General features: G+C 38.5%; 1 protein-coding gene across 1 annotated transcript in view; it reads right to left on the minus strand.

The window, feature by feature from the left end:
• The window catches only part of LOC126161721 (disks large homolog 5-like), a 159,534-nt gene that overhangs the window by 84,048 nt on the left and 48,094 nt on the right, over window positions 1–27,392 (minus strand). Inside the window, 10 exon segments of the mRNA XM_049917756.1 lie at window positions 1,726–1,892; window positions 2,230–3,510; window positions 4,452–4,574; window positions 5,038–5,188; window positions 8,241–8,302; window positions 8,304–8,372; window positions 8,872–9,007; window positions 10,371–10,587; window positions 19,790–19,944; window positions 24,804–24,991. Of these exon segments, the coding sequence (XP_049773713.1) occupies window positions 1,726–1,892; window positions 2,230–3,510; window positions 4,452–4,574; window positions 5,038–5,188; window positions 8,241–8,302; window positions 8,304–8,372; window positions 8,872–9,007; window positions 10,371–10,587; window positions 19,790–19,944; window positions 24,804–24,991 (2,549 nt within the window).

Here is a 27,392-nt window from a genome sequence, read left to right on the forward strand (position 1 = left end):
CGAATAGATCCTTCAATTGAGAAAATGACGAATACAAATAAGCTTGACTACTATCGCACATTTAATAAGGAGGTGTACAGTTAGCACAAGTTGTTGTGTGGGCACAGCATAAGAATATCTGATTTTCAGCACGGAAGTAAATTCATCTATTAGGGATTTTATACATTTGTTTGAAAAAATGGAAAAGCACAAAAACTCTCACTTACACAAAAATGCGAAATGGAGAGCTGCGAAAGCTTACACATAATTCTGTTATTGCCCTAAACTGTACTTACTTATGTACAAAACAACAAAATTACACAAAAACAATCCTTTCATCAGATAAGTTATACATCTTATTATTATCATCATCATCATCATCATCATCATCATCATCATCATCATCATCATAATCACTACTACTACTTTTCTTGCTAATATTATTGTTGGTGGTGCCTTTAGTTGCATTGTTGATAAGCATAACTGTTATACAGCAGATGCTATTAATTTCACACCATTTTATCTGAATCTAAAAATCTGTGAACATCCATAATGTATATTCACAAGCTGCCACTGATCCAACTCCTTGTACTAATTCAGACCTGAAACATCACTGTTTCTCACAAACTCCTCCAAGCTTGTAATATTCCAGAAGGATATTCAACTGTCAATAGCTTTCACTGCCATTAACATGTACATTACATTTATTAGATGTACCAGCACTTACAGGAAACTGACCAACTGAGCTCCTCTCAAGCTCAGAACTTGTGCGTAACTAAATGAGTATCACCTCTCCAACGATTTCAATAAGCCAGTTAAACTGTGACATCACTACAACAAATCATATGCAGCCCCTATTTCTTCCATGCCACAGGTTTTTCAAGACTTCCACCAGGTAAGCTGGCAACGGCTAATAATCACATACTGACACCTACTGTCCTGTTTTAGCAGGTGTGTGTTATCGGAACCAGGCTGCCACATCATATCTAGGAGAAGACCTCGAGTAGGCGACTGTCCGAGTATGCCAAGTGCTGTCGGTAAGTAGGGTGCACTCAGCCCTTGCAAGCCAATTGAGGAGCTATTTGACTGAGAAATAGTGGCTCCGGTCACAAAAACTGACAATGGCTGGGGGAGCAGTGTGCTGACCACATGCTCATCCATATCCGCACCAAGTGACGCATATCGGCTGAGGACGACAGGGCGGTCAGTTAGTATCATTGGGCCTTTCGAGGCCTGTTCAGACAGTTTTGTTTTACTTTAGTAAAATAGGAAAGCATGAGAACCTGTTCATTATGAATATCACCAGTTTCACAAAACTTTTAATTCCTTCTTCAGACTTTGTTAATAATTTCACAATGTAACAGAACAATGACTCCCTCCTCCCCCTCCCCAATCCCCAAAAAAATAACAAAATAAATTAAGAATTTTGTGGGTTACTTCTCTTTTTGTTTATTTTACAACAACTTAAAACAGCCAGAAATTCAATGTTTACTATGGAATTTTTCTCTAGACACAACTGCAATTTTCACCAGTTCCGATTGTGACCTTTTGTGGTGGAGAGGGCAGCAAGAAAACAATTGCACTCTCAGTGATAGGCTGCAGAATACAACCAACTCCACTGGAATGTCTCATACTTCTACTTCTGAAAATCATTACCCTTTGGAAGATGAGAGAGGTAACTTCAATCAATCATTCAACAGCAATGCTGAAATTTAAAGAGAGATAAGTTCATTAGGAAATTTTTACCGTATTCTCTGATTTTCTTTTTTCCGTGGGAATGTTCCACCCTCACAGCACGAATAGCCAATGTTCATGTCATCATTCCCTCTATATCCTGGATGTGAATGAGCTGGCAATACTGGTCGTGGTTTATAAGGAAGATCTACAGATGGAGAGTGAGTGTGATGAAAACCCTGTCAAAGCACATTAAAAAATACGTATTACATAAAGGAATGGAATAAATGCACAACTTTCCAAAGTTTTTACCTTTGTTAATTCATATAAGTTCTGAGCATATAACAAACTACTTCACAAACAACAAAAACAGTACCAGTGAGGATCCTTTTTCTAAAAGTGAACACATTGTTGGTGTAAAATGCAGCTACAAGTAACTTATGCATAAGGAAAAGAGCCTCTCAGTTTCTTTCTCAGCTAAATTATATGAGGTTAAAATTAAAATACACTCACGAATAAAATTCAACACACATCAACTTGTGAGCAACATCAACCATATGAATAAAAGGTGCTTACCTGCGATGGTGGAGCATATGAAGGTTCAAAGCAATATGATCTCATATCTGTCATTCCAATAGATTCACCACTCTGTGATGAAGGAAGCAATGTTGGAGATGGGTATCTGTTGGCAGTTGATTCTGTATGGGGATGTGGATGATGATGTGCAACTGGATACGGGTTAAACGGATATGACCTAACAGCACCATACAACTGGGAATGTATACGGCTGTGGGAATCTTCACTGTCACTTGGTGGATACTTTTTCTTCTTCACATAATATTCCATCACCTCTTTCCCCACATTCCCAGATTTCACAGACAAATCAATGCTAGCATCTGATGGTCCCCTAATCCTATCATTTTTTTCACAGAGTAGCTCCTTAAATGGAGCAGGAGTAAATGATTTCTGACCTGAAAGCAGCTGACTTGATTTACTGTAGTGAATATTTGCATTGTCAGGAGAATTTGCTTTGTAATTGGAAGAACCAGCAGTGCAAGAGGCTGTCCTTTCATGGGAGGTGTCTGCTGGTGGACAACAGTATTTTGGTGGATCATTCAACAGTGCAGCGAGAGGTAACCTTTCTTTATGTCTTCGAGGATGGAGAATAGTGCCTGTGGTATGCTCAATAATGGGGCCATTTCGAGCTTTTGGCCAAGTTCCTCCATTACGTTCAGCCTCTTTACCCGCACGTCGCCTGCTACGTTTTAATGTCACTGGCTTTCCGTGGTAACTTTCAATGACAGAATCCAGTTCTGCCAGTGCATCATCTTGCTCTCGCTCAAAAGTATTGGGGGACTGATTCTGGCGATGCTTTTTCTCTTCAGGCAAGTCGTGATTCCTGTCTTTGGCATGTTTTCGGCCTCTGACCATGTCAATAGTTTCTCGTACCATATCCCAAGCCCTAGAATTTCCTCCTTTCTCCACAGGAGAAGGAGTCACCTTGTACACAGCTTTCTCTCCTATCCCAAAAGTAGTATTTATATACCTCCTGTCTGACACAAAATCTTCACCCTGAGATGGATTTGTCACATAAAGTTTTTCTCCTTCAGTCTGGCAACAGCGATTTACCATCTTCTGTGCATTACTGGGGGATTCCTTTAATGCTCTGGATGATGAATTAGATGAACCAAAATACCCTCTCTCTTCTTCAATACTCAGCATGTGACCACATGAGTGAGAACAATTCACAGATGATAAGGCCTTCAATGTTGTTATGGTGATGATATCTGTAGGCTCATCCAATATGGCCATCGCTTCAAGAGCACTTTTAAAGCCATCCATTGTCTTGTTATTAATCTGAAAGAAAATTGACCCTCCATCAACATGCCAAATTGTGAAACATAGAAAAGTGTACAAAGCAGTAACAGACACACGAAAAAGACAATTCCAAAACAATATTAAAACACACAAAAATAAACAAGATACACTAAAAGCATTATTTGTCACAACAGCAGGCAGGAGAGATGCTGATTTTAATGTCTGCCTGTTTTAAGCTTTTTTCTTTTTTTTAAATTTTAAGTGGCATTTGTTTGCTTGAAAGCACTCTTTGATATCTGTACACTATATGCATTTGCTACTTCTGCTCCACAAACTTTAAACAATCAGATCCAAGTTACAGAAACTTTCCCACACAGAATTTATACACAACAAAACATAAAGCTTAAAGAAAATGCATCAAAAGAACAAAATGGACAACCTGCAACTAATTCACATTATTCCATACTGGTAATCACTAGAATACACATCACTTCAAAGATATACACAGGCCTAAACAATGCAACATAATACATTTACTGTGCACAACCCACATCACCTAAACACCACATCAGTGATTCACAAGCATGAATTCTCTTAATGATTTTCACCACCATTCCACAAGAGATCAGCACATGACAGCAAAGAGGATGTAAGTTTGGCTGTTGCACACACAAGGCAGCAAAACATCTGACGTCTCAAATTCACGGCCCGAAGAAGTTATTCTAACTCAAATGAAGGAACTATAAATATTTGTGGACTTTCTTCTCTGCTCTGATGATACCATTTTACTTGTTATGTCAATGTGTGTGATTGTAAGAGACTTCAGACTGTACCAACAACAATGATGAGACACAAATGTTATACTGATCTATAGTTGCTGCTCTTCTTCACTTTGAAGGACATAGAACTTTTCTCCAAAGTCAGTACACTCAAGAAACTAGAAGGATATAAATCTATGACTGTGCCATTAATATACTTACACTGAGCACTCTGTCTCCAACAGCTAAGTTTCCCTCTTTTGCTGCTACAGAGCCGGGTGTAATTTTGCATATGTAAATACCAGTTTCCAACATGAGGCCATGGTCTGTCATATTCAACTGCAACTTCAAGAGAAAATTTTTGCTTTACTTTCAAGTGCTTAATATCAACAGTGGAAAATCCAGGATGGAATGTAACAATATAATGAAAAGGATAGCTGCTACTCACCATACAGCGGAGATGCTGAGGCACAGAAAGGCACAACAGAAAGACTGGTGGAAAGTTAGCTTTTCACCAACAACGCCTTAGTCAAAAATAGACAACATACACACATGCACACACTCATGCAAATGCAACTGACACACACACACACACACACACACACACACACACACAAACACACACACATCATCACACACTCTCGCAGCTCGCAACTATCCTTTTCATTATATTGGTACATAATATCAACAGTGTGATACCAGTGTTGTTCACTTGTGTAACTTTACTGTGCTACTACCATAACAATCAATAATGAAGCAGAGGACACAGAGAAGCTAATAAAGTATTAAAACAGTAAAACAGACACACCTGTGTTGTGTACAGACAGCGGCCCCCAATTCGTCTTCGCCGCACCACCATGCTGGCAATGCCACCACTTGAGCGTACTGTCTCAACCACCATACGCTTGCTTACATTGCTGCAGTCCAAGTTATTAACACGACTGATACAGTCATGTACTCTGTGAAAAAAACTTTATATGAGATTTGCAGTTCTTGTATACCATATGCAAAGATCAATCTCCAGAAAGTCTCAGTGTAAACTGGGAAAATTTTCATGAGAATAATATAAGTCAAACATGTACTACTGGAAACAAATTCATTAAACACACAGCAATTAACTTTCCTGAAACTATCAATGTCCATCATTAAACTGAAACTCCAAAGCAAAGATTCAAAATTCAGAGCTCTCTCTCTCTCTCTCTCTCTCTCTCTCTCTCTCTCTCTGTGTGTGTGTGGAGGGGGGGGGGGGGGCATTAAAATACACTTTCTCTTCCCTGAAGCTCGACTGAGGTTGTGGCTATGTCAGACAGATTGTATGTGAAGAATAAAGAACTAGGGAGGGGGGAGGGAGGCAGCTAGAAACAGAGACTGAGAGCTGACAGCTGAAAGGGAGAGGCAGAAGGGAACAGGATATGAAAGTAGCCTGATGAGTCTACTGTGATATATACAGAGGCAATTGCATGTGGTAACAGTGAAGTGTAGGTACTCCAATGTCTGCCACATGATAATGGGAAAACCCAAGTATGAGGCTTCTCCTATGCAGCCATCCCGCATACCTTTATTAGTCCTGCCACCGGCATATTATATCCTATAATAAGTAGGAACAAGTGTGGTAATTAACCTGTCAAGTATCAACTCCACCTGAACTTCTGCATAGGCCTTTTATGTGTGAAAAACTACTAATCAACTGTTCCCTGAAGCATATGCTCTTGGACACAGCTTGAAGTTGCTAAAGTTGACCATCTAGTGACTTAACATACTGCTGGACATAAAATGTTTAATGTCAATGTCTGCTTCACAATCTGTGCCATCTGTAACCACCACACCAAAAAAAAAAAAAAAAACCAGATACTCACATACTTTGAGTACTACAGCAACTTTACTACCCTGCATGAGTGTAGGCCCCACCACCAATCCACAATCCTATCCAGTACTGTTGCTGCCTCTCCCTTCCAGCCATCAGCCCCTGTTTCCCTCCACTCTTCCCTTCCCTCCTTTCTTCTCTGATCTTATCTCCCAGAGACAGCCCTTGCCACCAGTTGGGCTACAGTGATGAGACAACATAGTTGGCTGTACCAATGTGGTTTGGTGAGATCGTGTGTGTGGTGTGTGTGTGTGCGCGCGCGCGCGGCTGCGCGCGAGCGGCGGGGGGGGGGGGGGGGGGGGGGGGGGGGGGGGCAATGAGGCAATGAGGGATTTTCCTGCTAGTTAGCTCTGAAGCAAGGTCTCAATTATATGTTTCAAGTTACAAATGTGTGCTCAACTGGATTCCTTACCCCTCCACATATGATTGTGTGGATAGTACTCCTATTGACTGAGTCTTCTGAGTACACCTCACAGATGAACTCGGAAAACTTCGATTTGCCACTAACTCCTAAGCACATCTTCCAACCTTTACCTGAGGCTCTCCTTCTAGCTATAGGTAAGATAGGGATGAGAGAGGGAGCTATGGACATGACTACAAAGAATAATAGGGTAGAAATGGAGCATGATGAAGGTAGTACATGGATGGATTGAGGAAGTGTGTTGGAGGAACAACTGAGTAAGAATGATTAGTAGAAGAAAGGTGTCAGAGAGAAGGAAATGGGGACTGAAGAAAAGAAGTATCCAAAGAAACTTAGATCCAGAACTGTATATTAAGTGTGAGTTACAGTAAAGAAAACTATCTGTTCTTTGATGAATATGTGTAATTTACATATAAAATAAAACACTGGCAAATCCAGGATGGAATAATAAGAATATTATGAAAAGGGAAATTGCTACTCACCATATAGTAGAGATGTTGAGTCGCAGATAGGGACAACAAAAAGACTGTCAAAGAAAGCTTTTGACCAAACAGGCCTCCATCAGAGCACACACACACACCACACACACACACACACACACACACACACACACACACACAGCTAAACACACAACCTGGCTTTGCCTGATGGTTTTCTTCCATCCCATAACCCAGTGCTGTTTTCCTTTGTACTATTTCCTAATGCATTACTATACTTGGTGTCTGCCCTTCTTTGTCTGCTCTCCTGTCTTTCATTTGTCACCTTCCAAATCGTATTTCATCCTCTAATTATGAGCCACACTGTATCAACTGTCTCAGCCACACTCAACAAACAACTACAGGACCACACTGAATGTTCGTGCAGCATCTCATGTCCAAACATTAATCCTGTCGATATCATTAATCCTAGACCTTCAAATTGGATCACTCTTCCTGCGTCACTCTTGTGTATTTTTGCATGTAATTTTCTGTACCTTCCTATGCCACACTAACTTTTATCTCACCCTACTAACCCCTCCCCACCCCCACTCATTCTCCTCTCTATTCCCAGCTCGCACATACTAACTTCACCTAATCTAGTCACATCTCCCGTCCCTCTCCTTGACTCTTATTCACCCGCAGACCTGCAACCCTGCATTAAAATCTTTTTATTTATTCATTTTTGTTTTATCTCTCAGTGTTTTCACGTCAATTTCAGTTGGTTTTCACCTTTCACTATTGTCCTACTCCCTCAGATTTCATCTTGTTTCCACATACTTCACCCACTTCATCATTTTGTGAATTTTCCGAAGTGTTCTGATGTATTTTTGAGAATTTTTGAACATATTTCTACATTATTTAAGTTTTTTTATGCATTTTTATCCTCCGCCATGAATCCTTGCTCTTTCCAAAAAAGGCTGTTTGGCCCTGGCAACCAGAGAAGGTGGCCATGTTTGCATGTGTTGAGTTTGCGTGAGTGTATGTGTATAAGTTGCCTATTCTGATGAAGGCTTGTTTGGCCAAAAGCTTTGTTTGACAGCCTATTCATTGTGCCTAGCTACAACTCACCATCTCCGCTGTGTGGCTGGTAGCAACTTTTCATAATACTGTCATTATGTACAAAATATATGTTATTACTTATTTGCATGGAATCCTGTACTGCATAGATATTTAAAAAATTGCCATCTGTGTGCATCACTTCTTAATCTACAACAATTTAAAAAGAATTAAGTAGTAGCTGCACTTACTTCAGCTTGCCATCTGCCACTGAGCCTTTTGTGATTGATGATACATATATTCCACTGTCATTTTGGGTACTGGGGATCATCTCTACCACCAACGAGATCAAATCCAAGATCATCATCAGAGGCCAAACCACTCTGCATATGACAAAAACAGTAGTTACTTATTAACTAAGAAAAATTTCCACACTATTTAATGACTCTACAATGAATTCTTATGCTAAAATGTAAAAATATTATTAACACTATAATTAAATGGACAATTACGTAGAAACTGCTGCTGATCATTTACTGTCTCTTAAGACATTGATCTTGCAAAAGATCTTGGCTGCACATGAAATAGTGATGGGCTTCATAGCCAAATCTGCCAAAGAATGTCACTTATGAGTTTTGAAAAGTGCAAAAGTGTTTGAGATGAGCTTAAAACATTTAAAGTCAAAGACATTTTAACATCTAAATCTGTCTTACAGTGCATCCTGCACAGCAACCTGTTCACCATGTTGATGATCAGCAAGCATGGAATATGGCATATGCTATACCCTCTCTGACCTAACTACAGAAGCTCATCTTAAAACCAAAATAAGAACCATTTTCTTCAAATATGCATAACACACTGAAGAAAAGAAAATTTTCTTACCAGATCAATGTCCAATATCTCAGTTTCCCACTCTTGCATGTCAGCATCAATTGCAGAATCATGACTATGATTATGGCCCATTGCATGGAACTGTTGCATTCTTGTTTCCTTCTCCTGTTCTGCTTCCATTTTCTCTCTATAAATTTCAAAGCATTTTATTTAGTGGGTAGACGTATTAACTTTTTTTTTTAAGAAAAGAAGAATATGAAGACAGACATGCATTGGAAAGAATAAAAAATATGTCATCTTCAAATAAAAACTGCATAATGTGAAGAAAGGCAAAAGGTATAAAATAGAATCATAACAATCTTTATGAAGTAGTAAAAGCAAATACCTAACAGGTGCACAGTTTAATTATGTGCAAAACAAAGCTCAACAGGACATGGCAGCCACTGAATATCACAGGAGATTTTTTTTTTTAACAATAAATGGAAGGAATGGACCATGACAATAAATGAATAATGATGGCTATAAAATATTGCTAAGAAGAAAAGAGGACAGAGGAGAAGGAGAAAGTTTTTGAGGGAAGGTATGCTACTTCATGTAACAGCATTGTGATGCTGACTTAAAAGTCAGAGGTCTCTGGTACACTTCGTAGTAATTTTGTATACAGCCTGACACAAACTCTATATAAAAGATGATGGTAAAAAAGAGCTTATGATAGGTTTCAAACATAGACTGATTACTACTCTCAGTAGCTCCTTGGAGCTTACTGCAAATAAAAAGTTAGCAATAAGGTTAAATGACATGTACTGGTATATTTTGGTATATTTTAGGGTTCCATAGGCATGGGCTTACTTTTCTTTTTTAAAAAAAGAAAGGGGGGGAGGGAGAGGGGGAGGGGGAGGGGGAGGGGGGGGAGGGGGAGGGAGGGGGAGAGGGACAAAGGGGGTTAATTATTCTGAATAACATGCAAAGCTATTTATCCTTAATGGTAAAAGCTGTTCTGACAGCCTGCATTTATCACGTGCTGAACAGAGACAACCCAAGATAAATCAAATGTTAAGCATTTATCTTCATCAGTTTAATTTAAACTTTACAGCATATAATTCACTGATAAGTATTTAAAACTGCAATAAATCTCCTTGATATGTCAAACAAGTGCCTATCAAGCAGCTGTATTGAATAATGCAGTCCATGCTCAAATGTCTGTGCATTAATACTAACTCATTATTTTGCCTGTAAACCAAAGACATGATGTTCCTCTCCAGTCTCTTGTTTGTTGTTGCATGGAAAAATTATAACAACATTACTTATTAATCTATACAAATAAGATCTATAACAACATACATTCAAATCTATGTAAATTGAGTAAAACTTACTATGTAATAGTAAAATAAAAATATGTATCGCTAAATATCTAAATGTTAGAGGAAGACAACATCTAGCCTGGATTTATTCTTCATAAACTGTAATTCCAAAGTTTGCTTACTGGCAGTGTGAAGAAATGGAGGGCATTCACGAGTTCCTACATAGCACATATTTCATAAAATACTTACTTCAAGTCTTTCAACTCCTTGGAAGCCTCATTCCTCTGCTTTTTAATGTCGTCAGAGTCCCTCAATGCCTCTGCCAGATCAGAGACTGCTCTATCCCTCTCCTTTCTCAGTCGGTCACAGAGTGTCCTTATGCTCTCTCTTTCCAATACTATCTTATCCCTTTCACTGAAGGCCCAGTCCCGACGCCGTTTTGACACTTCAGCCTCTTGAGTAGCCTCTGCACAAATTACATAAAATGTCAATATTCACCAAAAAAGCTTACTGCTAGTCAGCTTCTCGCAACTAATGCCAAAATGGGGAGCATTGTAAATTATATATTCTGGTGTCCAAAATTAAAGCAACAACTGGAAATTTTGCAAGTTTGCATTTACTTTGCCACAAACAGTATAAACAGGTGATAGTAAAGAAGAAACAATGTACAGAATGCAGAGCATAATCAACTGCAACGTGCATAATGGTAGACAAAAATGTTCTTCCTTTTTTTCCAACTTAATGGATTTGCACACAGTTTCTGACAACTACTTAATGTGCTCAGTATGGGGTGTGACCATCTCTGGCACCAATGCAGGCCTGACAATGTTGGGGCATGTTGTGAATGATGTCATCAATCTCATGTTGGGGCAATAACACCCATCCTTCCTGCAGAGATGCTCACAGGTCTTGGAGAGCGATTGGTGCATGCTGACGTGATGCAACCCATCTCCCTAGTGCATCCCAGACATGCTCTATGGCATTCAAATTGGGAGAGTGAGCAGGCCATGCCATGGGTGCAGTATCTTCCGTTTCCAGAAGAACCTCAACCACTCGTGTTCTATGAGGTCACGCATTATTGTCCATAAATACATAGTCTGAGCCCACAGCACCTCACAACAACTGCTCATGAGGTCCCAAGATCTCCTCAGAGTACCTGACAGCAGCTAAATCTTGCTGATTCACCCATACAATTTCATGAAGAGGTGTTCGAGTGGTCAACAAAATACCTGTTCACACCATTAGGGACCTTTCTCGATACTGGTCTCTTTCAGCAATGTTCAGATCCTGAAATCGTATTCCATATGCCCTCCAGATGAGAATCCAATTGAGGATCACTCTCCAGGCCAAATTGGGACTCATGTGAAAAGATGGGCCGCCGTTCAACCGTCCAGGTGGCATGTTGACAGCTCCACTCTATACATGTTTCCTTTTGTGAAGACATGCCAGATGTAAACAGACAGCAGGTCTTCAACAATAAAGGCCACTCTGTTGAGGCCTTCTGTACACATTTGCCTCGATACAACATGTCCAGGAGATGCTGCAAGGTCTGATGCCAGTTGCAGTGCAGGACTAAGGCAGTACCGTCGTGTCCTTGCAGCCATATAACGGCCCACTCATTCTGATGCCACATATAGTAAGCCCTGCCCTGGGCTTCGGGATACAGTTTCTGCCTCTATAAACTGTTGCCTCATCCAAGAAACAAAAGAACAATTCCCATTAAGCCATCTAACCACATCAGTCTGCAAAGTCTCCTGCTTCCATTCTTCCTACGGCCGTCCACAGCAGAGTGTTTGTAGGCATCTTCTTCGTGCCATACTGCACTGTCTGTGGCTGTGTACACAGCGATTGTGGATTTGAGACTATCCTGCAAACACTATCCTGCTTGACAGGTGCCCTGATGTCATGGTTGTGGTTGTTCATCGATCAGACTGCCACCTTCCATGCAGAACATGATCTTAACAACATCTCTTGACTGTTCGTATGGTTATATCACAAATTAGACACAGGGTGGAGAAATAGCAGTTTGTTGCTTTAATTGAGGACAACAGTGTAGTTATTTTAATTCTTTTCGAAATAAAGGAAACAAGAACACAATAGTTCCATAAATTATCTTATGGTGCACAGGTAGTCAATGAGGCAGTATAATTTCCTTATTCTGTTATCATCCTCAGGTAATATATGTTCTCAACTAATTGTTCTCTGAATCGTACAAAATCTAACAACCTACTAATTTCTTCTTATGTCCATCAAAAATTGTCAGCAGATCCTATCTCTCTCTCCTTTCTAAATTATTACTTAGCCACTGCAATGGTTACTGGAACTTAACAAGGCATAGTGTCAATGTTTTAGGTGTATAAAAAACTGCAAAATTGCAGTGTTTCAGACCCAACGTTAACCTGTATGATTTCACATCAGATCAGTCTGGGTGGGAATTGCTGGAATTGGTTCACAGCAGAGGCGTATCACAAACATTAAAATTACACTTGGTAAAGTACAATGAAACTCAAAAGTAGAATAAAAGCTGATGAGTGTCTTACTCTTTTTCTTAACAATGTGAGATGACGGGATTTAACAGCACTTCTCTCCCCCTCCTTCCAGGCACCTTTTCTCAGTTTATCTGTAACCAGTCAAACTAGTTTCAAAGTATTACATTACATATCTTACCTGAGCACGCATACAGAAACCAGTAGCAAACTTCCCTTCTAAAGTACTCAAACTGCTTGACATTACCTTGTTATATGAGTCTCTCCTGTGAGTCGAACAAACTTGTAACCATTCACGCTGCCTTTCCTGGCATATTTTCAATATCGCCTGTTAGTTAAGGGTCCACCAGACCTAAGCAATACTCTAGGATGGACTGCACAAGTGTTTTGTAAATAATTTCCTTTTTAGACTCATTGTCTTTTCCCAGTATCCTACAGATGAACTGCAGTATACATATGGTTCAGGGTATGTGATTATTACATTTCATATCCCAACAAATCGTCAGAACCAGGTATTTGCATGAGTTGACTGACTCCAATTGTGGCTCACTGATATTTATGTGTTCTTATGTATTTATTTACAGAATGGCATACACCATGATTTTACACACACACACACACACACACACACACACACACACACACAAATATATGTACAAATTAATGTACCAGACTCAGTTACAAATTAATGAACAAGCATTATATACACTCAGTTGCCTCATCTGATGCTGCAAGGAAATCAGTGAAGGTTCCCTTGTAGTCTTAATCCACATTCTTCTACTAGTTGCTGGGTTGTTTACTTTTCATCTCAGCAGTCAAATGGTATCTTCCCCATTTATGGTGAGCATTTGCACTTCAGTTACAGTACGTGTGTATTTGGTTTAATGTTCTCCACACTTTGTGTGATTGGTTTAAACCAGAAAGCTTCTCTGTGGACATGAAACTTTGACATTGTGACAGATAGGGCTCATGCTAATATTGTTTCCAGGCATTGTGAATGATAAAGTTTTAGTTTATCAGTCCTTTAGCAGACGTTATTGCTGGTCTTCTCTATATAACCTTCTCTGAACAAGGTCAGTGACATCATTATACAAATATAGTTAGCTGAGGGTCATTGTTAATCCTGTACACTCTATAGAGACAATTTTTTATGCTGTATCTCCATTTTTTGTATATGGCTCGAGGATGGAAGCCATGCAGTAGGGGTGGATTTTACTGTGCCATTGTTAGTAGGCATAGTGTCATATAGTTTCACAACACTCTTTTTCATTGCAAGCTATTAACACATTGCCGTCCGCACGTCACATACAAATTTATTCGCTTGGTGCTGGCAGCACTAATTCAGATACTTGGCTTGTTGCTGGCCGTTCTTGACATTATCGGGAGATTATAAATTGTTACGTTTTACTAATCTCATCATTAGCTCTCAACCCTGTTCCCCTACTTTCATGAAATTTCGATGATATACATATGTAAATAAATACAAAATTTGTTTATTTCATATATTTGTTTATTTGCATTGTCTTTGGTACTTAATATTTCTCTTTCATATGATATGCAGCAAATCAGTCTCAAAGATATAACGCAACTCCAACAAGACTCGCACATTAAGTTTATTGTTCTTTTTTCTGTTTTTGTAACATACATGGCAGTTTCTTCATTTTTGTTTATTGGTTTTGGAAATACGTAGGCCTATTAATTGGTGTTGCTTTACGTGACCGGAAAGTCTGTCAACCGGATCATGATGAGACGTATGCAATGTAGTGGCAACCTCCAAGTCCAAGTTTTGCTCCGTGCAATCATCATAAATAATCAAATCATCTCTTATCTGCCATGATGAAAGGGCACAAGTATGTATAAAAACAAAAAACTTGTTGACGTATGTAACTTATTGTTACCTCAACAAAACACCAATAGAATGCAAAAGATACTAAAGTGTTGTCGCCAGCCACTGCGCAATACTATGCTCACGACACCACTGTAGTGTCGCCGGCCAGTGAGCGATAATATGCACATGACACCACTGTGTTGTCACCGGTCGTTGATCGCTGTTTTGCTCACGACACCAGTGTGGTGTCGTCAGACGGCAGAGTGGTTAGTATCTTGCCACTGAATATACGAGCTCAATTGTTTATGTAGAAGCACATTTGCATTGCAGCCCCAAAAGGTGCCACACAGTTAATGGATGGTGTTAGTCACTGTCCTCATTTTGCCAGTGGTCCTTGTCAAGCGCTCCCGGTAAGAGAATGCCCTTCCATTGTGACTCCTAGATATTTAGGGTAGTTGTTTTGGTTGAGATATTTCCCTTCAAAGCTGACATTAAGCTCTGTTCTTGCTGAGAAGTTACAAACATTGAAGCACGATAGTTCTGTAGTTGGGTTCCATTTGTGAAAGAAGTCACTTAGCAACTTTAGTCAGAGCTCAAGGTATCTTCAGTGGCCTCAAATAATTCCTGTAGTGCAGCTATAGCCCAGTTATTGGTGTAACCAAACTTCCTGGATTCTGTGTTCACATGTCAGAAATATAAAGATTGAAGAAAAGCAGAGCAAGGACTGAATCCTTTAGCAGCCTGTTGTTGAGTATTTTGGCAGAGCTAATTCTTCCTCTAATAATCAGTTTAAAAGTTCTCCATGCTACAACTTCACTCTCAATGATACTGCAATCACATGCAGAATATTTTGCGTTATGTGACGTGCAAAATTTTACATTTCTGAAAATTTACAGCAAGTTGCCAATCTTTACCCACTCCGAAATAATATCAAGATCTGCCTGAATAGTTGTATATTTTTCCTGATTGTACTTCATTACAGACAACTACATCATCTGCAAAAAGTATGAGGTACTATTAATATTGTCTACCAATTAGACAATATACAAAATGAACAGCAAGTTTTCCAGTATACCTCTCTGGGGCATAACTGAAATTACTTCTACATCCATCAATGACTCTCCATCGAGGATAATGTATAACATACTCCCTATCACAAAATCCTCCATACAGTCATGAATTTCATTTGATAACCATTATGATTGTATTTTCATTAATGATTTGTTGATGTGTTACTGAGTCAAATGGTTTTCCTATGTCGAAGACTGCTGTATCTACAGGATTGCCTCGATCTATGGAATTCAAGATGGCATGTGAGAAAAGTGAGAGTTAGATTTCACATGACCAATATTTTCATTATGGTTGCCAGAGCAGAAGCCATTCGTTCGAGTTACCTATGCTCAAGTTCAGAACCTCATTCTGTTTGAGGGTATTCCTACCCACTATCCTCCCCACCCTATCCTTGGTGCTATTCCACCATCCCCAAAACCCATGCAATGTCCTTGACCATCACTACTTCATTCCTGCTTTCAACCCTTGCCTCATGGTTCATATCCCTGCAACAAAGCTAGATGCAAGACCTGTCTCATAAATCTTCCCAACATCACCTACTCAATGCCAGTAACAGGCATCAATCTATTCCATCAAAGGCAGGTCTGCCTATGAAAGCAGTCATGTAATCTACAAACTAAGCAGCAATCACTGTGCTGATTTTTACATGCACACGACAACCAACAAGTTGCCTGTTCACATAAATGGCCACCAACAAACTGTGGCCAAGAGACAGCTGGACCACCTAGTTGCTAAAAATGCTACCCAATGCAACATGCTTCACTTCAATGCCTGCTTCACAGCCTGCACCGTCTGGATATTTCCTACAAACACCAACATTTCTGAACAGCACAGATGTGAACTGCAATATATCCACCATTCCTGTAACCCCCTGGCCACTACCTTTGTTAGTCCCTGTCCTCCTCTCACCTATCCCTTTCCCTGCTACCAGTCTAGCACCCACCAGTTTTTCCTCTCCTCCACTTCTCTCCATTTCTGCTCCCCCCCCCCCCCTTCTAGCCTCCAGACTGCACCTAGCAGCCCTACCCTGTCCCCATCACATCTCTGCGTGCTCCCACAAGCAACAATGCGCCCTCCCTCACCCGTACCATACTATCCTTAACTCTCCACATCCTAGGCACCTCCTTACCCCCCACCACCCACAGACTGCCTCTCCAGTCAGGTGCACCTTCTCTCATCAGGCACAGTTGCTCGAAGTCCGGTTCAAGTAGCCAGAGACAGTAGTTGTGTGTTTGAACTACACTTGCAAGAATGTGTGTGAATGTCTTTTACTTTAGAAGAAGGCCTTTTGGCCGAAAGCTCAAATGTATAGCAGTCTTTTTGTTGTGCCTGTCCGCAACTCATTACCTCCTCTATGATGAGTAGCAATCTATCCTTTTCATAATACTGTCATTATTGCATCCTGGTTTTTCCATTTCATGATCCTAAACAGATGGATCTTAATAATACTTAGCAGCAGTTTTGTGGATGACGTCTGCTACAGATGGGTGTGACCTACTTCTCCCAACAACTGGGCACAATATATTTATTTATTCAGGTATTTATAGCATATTATGATTAAGAGAGAGACTAACTCAATTGGAAATATTTTACATAATCTGAATAAAAAATCTTTGGTTCCTGGGGCCATTTTTAATTTTAGTGATGTGTTCCACAATGAAGATGACACATACGCCTATATCACTCATTTTGCAGTGGTGTGAGAATTACACTCTAACTTTACTCATGGAACTTACTTGGTAAAAGACATGTTAAATTTGAGATTAGCATTTCTGCTTTTGCTGTGCTACTTTCAGTTTTGGTTCCTGTGTCTTCCACAACTATCTGAACACCAAATGTATGTGCAACCAACAGCCCTAACATTTGAACAAAATTGATTTGAGCTTTGCAGTGGTCATTAATAGCTTTATGCATTGCCCTTTCTTTGTCTCTTGACACTATGCTCTGTTTTACACCTACTGTGCAGCAGTCACAGTATCTTTAGAAGTTTCTTTACAGAGACTGGAAACAATGGAAGATCCTTCTCATCGTGAAGGATTGATACACATCTATCCAGCACTTTGTCAACTATTCTTCTAAACTTCAGTCAAAGTTTCCCTATATGCACCTGCCCAGTGCTAAATGTCTGAAGTTCCTCTCAGATATGACATTACTGCCTCTTCATCTAGTTTCCTGAACATATAAATCATTCTGCTGCTTTTAGTTGCCCTTTGCCTTTGGTAATCACTGTTGGCACAACTGTATCATAATCACTGATACCAGTTATGACGTGGACATCTTCAAACATCTCACGAGATCTATTTGTTGCCATTAGATCCAGGAAATTTTTGTCTAGCGGGGGCTCTTAAAATATATCTTCAGTAGTCTTCCAATAAAGCATCTAGTATTGTTTTGTAAGATGTCTTGTCATACTCAGTTATCCAAATTGAATGATGAAAGATTACAAAGTGTTATCTAATGATGATAGTATAATTGGAGAACTTATGTATTAATAAGCCAAGGTTTCCTTTAATATTTTTGCTTGTAAATTTGGGAATGAATTTCCCGGTCAGCAGAAGTACTCGTCCTTGACATTAAGTCCTGCTCAAATACTTTACAATTTTTATCTTGAAGGGTTCAAGTTTTTGTCTACTGCGATGAACATTAACACCTCAATTTCCCATAAGCTATTCTTCGATACACACAAAGAATTACTTAAAAAGTGTCATTGCTGTCAATTCATTACAATGATGCAACAACACTACATTTAACTCTACAGGTTTAGGCATACTGGCAGTAGAATAGTTTACCTGTTCCCTTTCTTTTTATTTTCCATGTATTTAGATTAGTAAACATCAAATTTTTACAGCCAGTAGAGCTAAGTTCTGAAAATCTTAGCATCTTCTTTTCTCTAATACATCCCCAATATTTCTTGGTTTGAAGCTAACTTCTTATACAACCACCACCACCACCACCACCACGATTCTAAGGCATTATAGAACATAACATATACGCAGTGTATTTACTCAGGTTAATATTTAAAGCTGACACTCAGTTACCAGCACCAGGGTACATGAAGGAAGCCTTCCCAAAGAGTGTGGAAATTACAAATCGGTTGTCCCTTGGGCAATGGTGAAAGACACTGGCTACTTGTTCCAAAAAGGTGCTGCTACGCGCCCCGACAAGACGATATGCAACAAACACAAATAGTCCTTCCAGGGTACAGGAAACTGCTTAATAATGCTGGGCACAGCTCATGAATCTGCATCCACAACAAACAGGGTGTATTGATTCAACAGTGTGGTTAATGTTTAGAGCTAGTCAACTTTAAGTTGCACAAAATACTGTTTCATTTAGAAAATGCTTGCCTGGTTTTATTTTACCTTTGAACATACTGCCTTTTGAGGCCATAAACATTTTTGAGTCATGGATTTGCCTGTGCATTTAAACATTTGATGTATTTTTGCAAAAACTTATCACGCATTGTGAAATAATCTTACTGTTATTGTCGCATGGGATTTTTGAATAATACTTCTGCTCTGGCCATATGGCTTTATACATTATAAAATCATAAAGTGAACAGTAAATGAAAATTTTGTTTGGTTCAAACTTACTGTTGTTGCCTGTTCAGCCCATGAAATGAGATTATGAAAGCACAAGTACAAATAACCCCTAACTGTTTTCTTTGTTTTTGAACCTATTTTGCAAATAGTCAGACCTCAAAAAATATGAATATTCGATTCAGAAGCCATTCAACTAGTGGTTAAGTAAACACGAATCAGGCAACACAGATGTGTGTAGTAATTATTCATTACATACAGATATTTGGTTCCTCTCCTCACCACCCAAATCCCGAACAAAAACTTCAGCCCCAAATGAATAAACCCTATTTTTACATAACAATTGACTTCCAGATCTGCTTAGGGCAATTTGTTGCCAGTCTGCTTTTCCCGAAGATCAATATCCTATTGAGATTAAGACTGTCATAAACAGAGTACTGATGTAACTGTGGTTAAGAATGGGAGAGACACTAGCCTTGACTCCCTTGAAGAAAATGGCTTGAACAATTCTGAGAACATTGAAACACTTAAAGCAAGATGACATAATTCCATATATTTTTAAATCATCTTTATAAAGTTGTGTCATCTCAATTGCGATTCAGGCAGCAAACTGAAAATCTACACCACGAAGGTTGCAATGAACTTTGAAACTCACATTTTCCAATTTTGTATCCAGCATTTTCGTGCCACACTGCCTCTCTGAAGACTACCTTTATACTTCATGAACTAAATATTACAACCCACCTTGAAGTTCAGCTTGCAGTTTATCGATCTGCTTGCGCAGTCTATCAATTTCTATATTTGCTTGATCTAGGTTATCCATTCTTTCTTTTTGGGATTTCCCATACATGTCCCTTGTGCTCGTTGACACTTCTGCTTGGTCCTTTCTAGTATTGTCCCTAAAAATTTAAATATCAGATGACAAAGGATCTGATTCCACAAATAAATTAAAATTAGTATTAATGACAACAATTAAGAAAGTAAATTTTGTTTCAAAACAAATAAATAGGTGAATGATAACCTTACCATTTCAGTGCTGTATTGCTGAAAAGATGAAATGCATACAAAATGTGAGCCAGGGAAAAGTCACACTAAAATTGTGCCATCAATGTTACATACATTTCAACACCCTAGTGATGCAAATACCTATTTTAACATCTCATTTCCGAAGTATTCACAGCTTGATGACTAAAGATGGATGCCCCATCATTATTAAGGATTCCATATTTCCTACACAACTTTTCAACAACTGACCCAGCAAAATTTGTCAGATACGGCAACTGGTAGATGTGCACACTATCTGGACTCCAACAATGATCCAATCCTCCTCTGCTACACTCTACATTTGCACAAGTTTAATTCTTGATCCCAGCCACACTCTTCCATATTTGGTTGTTTATATGTCCTAGGATGAGTTGCATGAGTAATTTGTAAGCAATCTCCTTTGTAGACTGATTGCATTTTCCTAGTATTCTACCAATAAACCGATGTCTGATGCCTGCTTTAACCATGACTGAGCCTATGTGATCATCCCATTTCATGTCCATACTAAGTGTTACACCCAAGTATTTGTATGACTTAACATATTCCGACTATGACTCACTAATATTATATTCAAAGGATAATTTTTTTCTTTTTGTGAATTAATAATTTCATATATTTGAAAATTTAAAACAAGCTGCTAATCATTGCACCACTCTGAAATCTTACCAAAATCTGATTGAATATTTACACAGCTTCATTCTGATAGTACTTCGTTGCAGATAACTGTAGCATCTGTGAAAAGTCTGAGGTTACTATTAATATTGCCTGCAATGTCATTAATATACAACATGGACATTACGGGTCCCAACACACTTCCCTCAGGCACACCTGAAGTTACTTCTACATCTGTTGATGACTCTTCATCCAAGATAACATAAGCATTCTCCCTACCAAAAAATCCTCAATCAGTCACATACTTGATCTGATATCCCATATGATCATACTTTTGATAATAAGAGTAGCAGTTAAATGCTGTTCAGAAACTGAGAGATACTGTGTCTACCTAACTGTATCAATCGATGGCTTTCAGGATGTCGTGAAAAAAAGTGGAAGTTCAGTTTCACACAATCTATGTTTTTGAAATCCATGCTGGTTGCATCAAGGAAGTCATTTTGTTTGAGATACTTCATTATGTTTGAGCTCAGATATGTTCTAAGATTGTACATAATGGGCAGTAGTTCTGAGGATCACTTCTGCTAGTCAACAGAGGGGTTAATTCAACAGCGAATTGGGTATAGAATCTGACAGGGATCATAGGGTCACCACTAATTTAGTACACTGAGTACCTAATATAAAACTCTGCTAAAATTTGATCCTTTTTCTCTGTTTACCAAGTATCTCCATACTCATATTTGAATGGACATCTGATTCATACTATCTCAGAAGCTTCGAGCTATGCCGGAAGACTTGTCACACTTCATGCCACCTATAATAGTAATGAGAATGCTTAGTAACATCTACCGTATTTACTCGAATCTAAGCCGCACTTTTTTTCCAGTTTTCATAATCCAAAAAACCGCCTGCGGCTTAGAATCGAGTGCAAAGCAAGCGGAAGTTATGAAAAATGTTGGTACGTGCCACCACAACTAACTTCTGCCGTCGAATATATGTAGCGCTACGCAGGCATGCGTTGTAGGCACAAAGATAAATACTGGCGCCAAAACCTCTGAGTCAGTAAATAAATTTAAAAAAAAAAAAAAGTGGAAGACGAGCTTATTTTCTCCGCCGCGAGTTTCGACCACTGCATTTTCATACATTATCCAACGAAGTAAATACAAATTCCGTATTGTTCATTTTCGAATGTAGCACAATTTCAGTGTATTACGAAAATCTGACTGGCAAGACTGTTTGGGATGTTTGTCAATATGGCCAACTCTACGTTCTGAATTTTTTCCTATCTGTGAGAAGAGATGGTTGCTAATAGGAACCTGATGAAATATGAATCACATACAGTATTCTCTTCACCATAAGAATAATACGAATATAAACATTTTGCCATGTATTCTTTCGTGTTTGCTGCTATCTCATTTAAATCCAGTCTGCCTAATAAACTACGAAACTAGAGTGAGACAACAGCAAACGCGGAAGAATATACGTATCGTGTCATGTTTATATTCGTATTATTCTTACAGTCAGAAAGGAAGCACGGCAAGTGACTAGATTTTTAAATCTAAGATGACTCTAATTTCTGTGCAGAATTTGATGTAATAAAGAAGCGGCCGCAAAGATTTTCAAACGGAGAAAAATTTTCGCCTAACTCTCGTTCAGAACATGTTCTATCATACGCAGTCTATTATTTGATTCTTGTTGATCATTATCAAAGAAAGCAGCAGTGTAAGTAACAACAAATAGCAGTCTCTTGCCATTGTTTCGATAATGAGACGATTCCTCTCTCTTTTTTTTTTTAAATTGTACGCGGCGGTAGCGCGTACAAAAGCAAGCCATGCCGCGTGCCGCGACAGGCCGTAAACACGCACTATCAGAATGCGACAAACAATGTATGACACAGTGCAGTAATGCATTTTCAGCTTTAAGAGTGACGCAAACACCTATAACAAAGAAAACGGCATTTATCAGATCAAAGCAAAATAAGCAATCGATTCAAACCAGACGAAGCACGTGAAAAAGGAAGGGTGCCCGTATAAATACGGACGGAGCGCCTGACGCATAGCAATGGCTACGTGGTAAAGCTTAACTGCTAAGCTTACGACGCGAACCAAACTACAGAAGCTGTATCGTCATTCATTCGACCTAAATTGTGTCTCATATTACAATGGACCAACTTCGTTTCGATTTGGAGGTGCGGCCTAAAACTTTTCTCTCCCCTTGAATTTCGAGTCTCAGATTTCAGGTGCGGCTTAGATTCGGGAATTTTTTTTTCCTTTATTTCGAGTCTCATTTTTCAGGTGCGGCTTAGATTCGAGTGCGGCTTAGATTCGAGTAAATACGGTAGTTTTCCTAGCTGTTTCATTCTGTTAGCCAAAATTCAAAAACCTCAATGGAGAAAATATTAGCCAATTATGATAAACTGAAGGGCACATAGTTCTAAGTCTGTGTTCTCCTCTTGTTTTACAATTAGCAGCTCTCTCTCACATAATTTGGATGGAAGGGCTTCTCTGAATACCACATTCTCTACCATATAGCAATTGTCCCAATGAAACCACAACACACAATGTTTGTTCAGCAATCCCACTTTATCAAACCTATGGCAAGTCACACTTGTGTCACATGGCTAATCTGATTTACATAAATTTCAACAGGTAGATACAATAAAATACAAAATTATATGTCAATTTACTAATCTTTAACAAATGAAAAATCAGCCCTGGAAATACATCAATCAGTGTGAATGAAATATGCATTCTTCATGCCATTTGTTCTTAGTTGGCATGACATAAACACTTGTACTAAAGTAATTAGCTACGTATTATGAAAACAGAAGCAAATATAGCTGAAATTAGGATCGTATTTGCTTTTTATTTAAATATGATAGCAAGTGAAATCCACATTGCTCACATGGGCACAGTGCTGAGTAGCAAACAATATGTACAAATCAGAAAATAGGCACATATGTTGATAAATGAAAATAAATTCCATCACAAATAATGATTTCACCATTTTTTGGTTTTATTTCATAAGTAATAAAACACTCTCATTTACATAGATAACTGTATATTAAATCTGGAAACAGTACTGGAAATTTAGTTGCAACACTGAGCATTATGAGATTGCTTGGTGGTAACATTTGTTTTAACATGCCCTTTTGCTGAGTTTCTGTTATCCACTATCAATTTCTAAGTTAACAGAAGTCCCTTTGGTAACTGGTTGATAACACTGCAAGTTCCAAGTTTGTGTAAGTTCTGTGAAACAATGATGATGTAAACTAACACTTGTTTCTTAATCTGTTGCAATGACATGGCATCAACACATAACAACACTCCTACCAGGATAACAACGCAGTGCACATGTGAATTATAATCAAGTTCAAATTGTTTTTATATGCCTGACTGGTTTGGCCACAGAAACCATGTGGCAAGGACTCCAGCCCACACAAATTGACATCAATACATAGCAAAGAAAAGTACTTGAAATCATAGCTTTGTAGGACCTAGAATGTGGAATAACAATGGTTCCAAAGCTGGCACATGGTGTGTCTTCCTTTCAAAAATAACTCTGCTTCTGACAGAGTAAAGACTGTTAAAAATAAATGCAATGAATAGATTGCAAATAGATGACACTTCTACCACAAAAGCAGGATTATTTCACAAGAATCACAAAATGTTTGCACTATATGTAAAGTACAAAAAAATAAAGTTTTTATAACAGTGAGAAAATTTCTAGTTACAGTATGTATGCTAATCAGCATAATAGAAACAATCTGGAAGCCAATGTGACTGGAGATACATCATCCAAGTACAAACATTTTTGTATGGCAGTTACACACCACTGTCAGGTCTTGGCTAAAATTTACCTGGGATAAAGAAACTGAAATCTAAATGTGTCATATCTTAAAAATACTGTGATTTTGTGTCATGAGTTGATTCCTCTTTTACACTAGAGTAGCTGTTATTAGCCATCACAGTTCACGGTAGTAATATTATTTTGCATGTACCAAAGGTAAATCTGTAATCTCAATCAGTAGTCTTCTGAAAACTGACAATCATTTAAATTAACAGGCACAAGAAAATTATTTCTGCAAAAATTAGCACCTTACCTTTCTCGACTGTATGTATGATATTCCAGCCTGCTTTTGTAACCTTCTCTGTTTGAATCATCTTTTACAGTATACCCACCGAACTTTTCTCTGAGATCATTACATTCCTTCAGTGCTCTATCCCTGTCATGCAAGGCTGACGCAATTTCTCTTTTCAGTGTTTCAACTTGGTATGACAAGGCCTTTTTCTGACATGAGGAAGAAATAAAAGATATGTGAATTAAACTTATCTTAACAATTAACTAAACAAATGTCTCATTACAAATTACTACATTTCATAAATTATGAAAAACTCAAAGTCCAGTACAGTTCAGTTACAGTAACAAAAAAATTGTATTTTGAGACAGCTTAATTTGCAAGTATTGCTATTTTCTATAATTAATTAAAATTTCTTTTAAACCTCAATGACTGTATTGTGGTTTTATACAATGATCAGTATGTGCTTTTACACAATAAAAGTACCACTGACGAGATAACATAACTAGGTATATTCAATATTCTTTGATTACATAATTAGTAAGCCACAATTGTGTCTAACTATGTCTCTCCAAGATAAGTGTGTGGTCATAAAAAGAATAATTGGTGATGCATTTGATACTCTGCAGCCAGTTGACAGAACAATGAGCAATTTTTGATACTCTGCAGCCAGTTGACAGAACAATGAGCAATTTTTGTTTATTCGGAAAAGGAGTTGGTCATACAACATTCATCTTGCCTAGGTTTCATGCTAACTCAGCTGTTAACACAGATTACACAGTATTAATATTTATCAAGCACTGAGGAAAAATACAAGTTTTCGTATCCGCCGGCAACAAAATGTATGAATTGTATAAACTAGCACAGTGTCAAAGCAAACCACAATTGTCCTGTGTAAATGTAGTCACAGAATTTCAGAAACAAGTCTTTATCCCGAAATATTAACATACTCAGCTGGCTGTCAGAAGACCATAAAAAATGATGAAATTGTATTTAGTATTGCAGATACAAAGAGCAATATGAATAACCAATTACAAAAGGATATGGATGTAGAAAAATCTACTGACAAAATTTCAGCAGACAGAAATGTGTAGATAGACATAAATCTGCTATCTTTTGCAGCCCTGGTGCTTCCTCTGGAAGAAGAAAGGAAATGACTGGAGGGAAGAAACTGGCAAGGCTTAATGACTCAAAATCACCCAGGATTCTTAATCAAGGAATTTACTAGATAGGACACGTACAAAATCAGTTTTTCCCCTTTTTCCCCCTCATCCGATTTACTTTGCTTGTGTTGACCTGTGGTACCGTAAGGCATTTTCTTTATCATAAGTCCAGACAAGTTTATTTTCCTCAAGCTTGGTTCCAAAAAACATCAGTTTTAAGCCTTTTTGTGTGTTTCCACCAACTGTTAGTTCTTACCTAAATTTATGTCTGTACAAATGAGGATCGCTCTGAAAGTAATGTCCCATATTTTTTCCCTCAACAATTATTTATTCAACACAATGAAAATTACATATATGAAAGCATGATGTTATATACATCACCCCCCTTTTCTTCCATGTAATCTCCTTCTAGTTCTATGACCCTCCTCCAGTAAGACACAAGGGCGTTTATGCCCTGTCAGTACCAGTCTTTGTTCTGGTCACGAAGACATTTCTCCCGTGCACAAATTACCTTTCACCATCCTCAATACCTCTCCCATTAACGCCATCCTTTAGTGTCCCAAACAACTGGAAGTCCTGCTATGTCAGCACTGTAGTGTGAAAGGGATAGCACTGTCCAACTCTGAAATCCTCAAACTTGTGCGAGGTAGAGCATTTATTGCGCTAAGTTACAATATCCTCTGGGTTGTTCACAGCAGCAGTGCAACTGCTGAGGTGTAATGTGTCAGCCTTTGTGAATGAGAACATCAGCACAATGCAACATGTCTGGTGTGACAGTCGTGGATGGTCTCCCCTCTCAGCGCAAATTGTGGAGCTCAGCTGCACCCTCTTCTGATGGCTTCATCTCTGTGCCCAATAAACAGCTGTACTCCTGTCAACTGCAAACGCTTCATAAACTTCACACAAACATTTGTGAAGATTCGACACAATTTCTTTCTCTGCAGTGAGACTAAAAAACAGCATGTTGTTTGTTACATAAGTCACTTATGACTGTCAGTTTGAAATGGTGCTGCAGGAGAGACAAATTTTGCAGACACACTCAATAAACTTAGAAGAACTCATACTTAATGTTTCACATTCGGAACATTGTTGTCAGCTGAGAAAAAATATGTGAGGTATTACTTTCTGGGTGTCCCTGTATTATAAATATTTGCATCTCGCTGATAACTTTTAATTGTAAAATAACTATGATAAACTCTGCCAATAAAGAATAAATTTTGTTCTTTGTAGTTGGCAAAAGTAAAACGGTCTGAAACTACCACTGACCAAAACAAGGTCTATATTTGTATACTTCTTATCTGGATTGTGTCACAATGTTGCCTTCACTACACGAATGAAACAAATCAGTGACACAAAAACAAAACATAGGATACCTGTACTTTCAGGGAATGTTGGAATGAAATAATTTGAATCAATTGTGTCTGATGATGTAAACTTGATTCAAAGCGAA

The sequence above is a fragment of the Schistocerca cancellata genome, chromosome 2 (genome assembly GCF_023864275.1).
Source record: "Schistocerca cancellata isolate TAMUIC-IGC-003103 chromosome 2, iqSchCanc2.1, whole genome shotgun sequence".
Taxonomy (NCBI): Eukaryota; Metazoa; Arthropoda; class Insecta; order Orthoptera; family Acrididae; genus Schistocerca; species Schistocerca cancellata.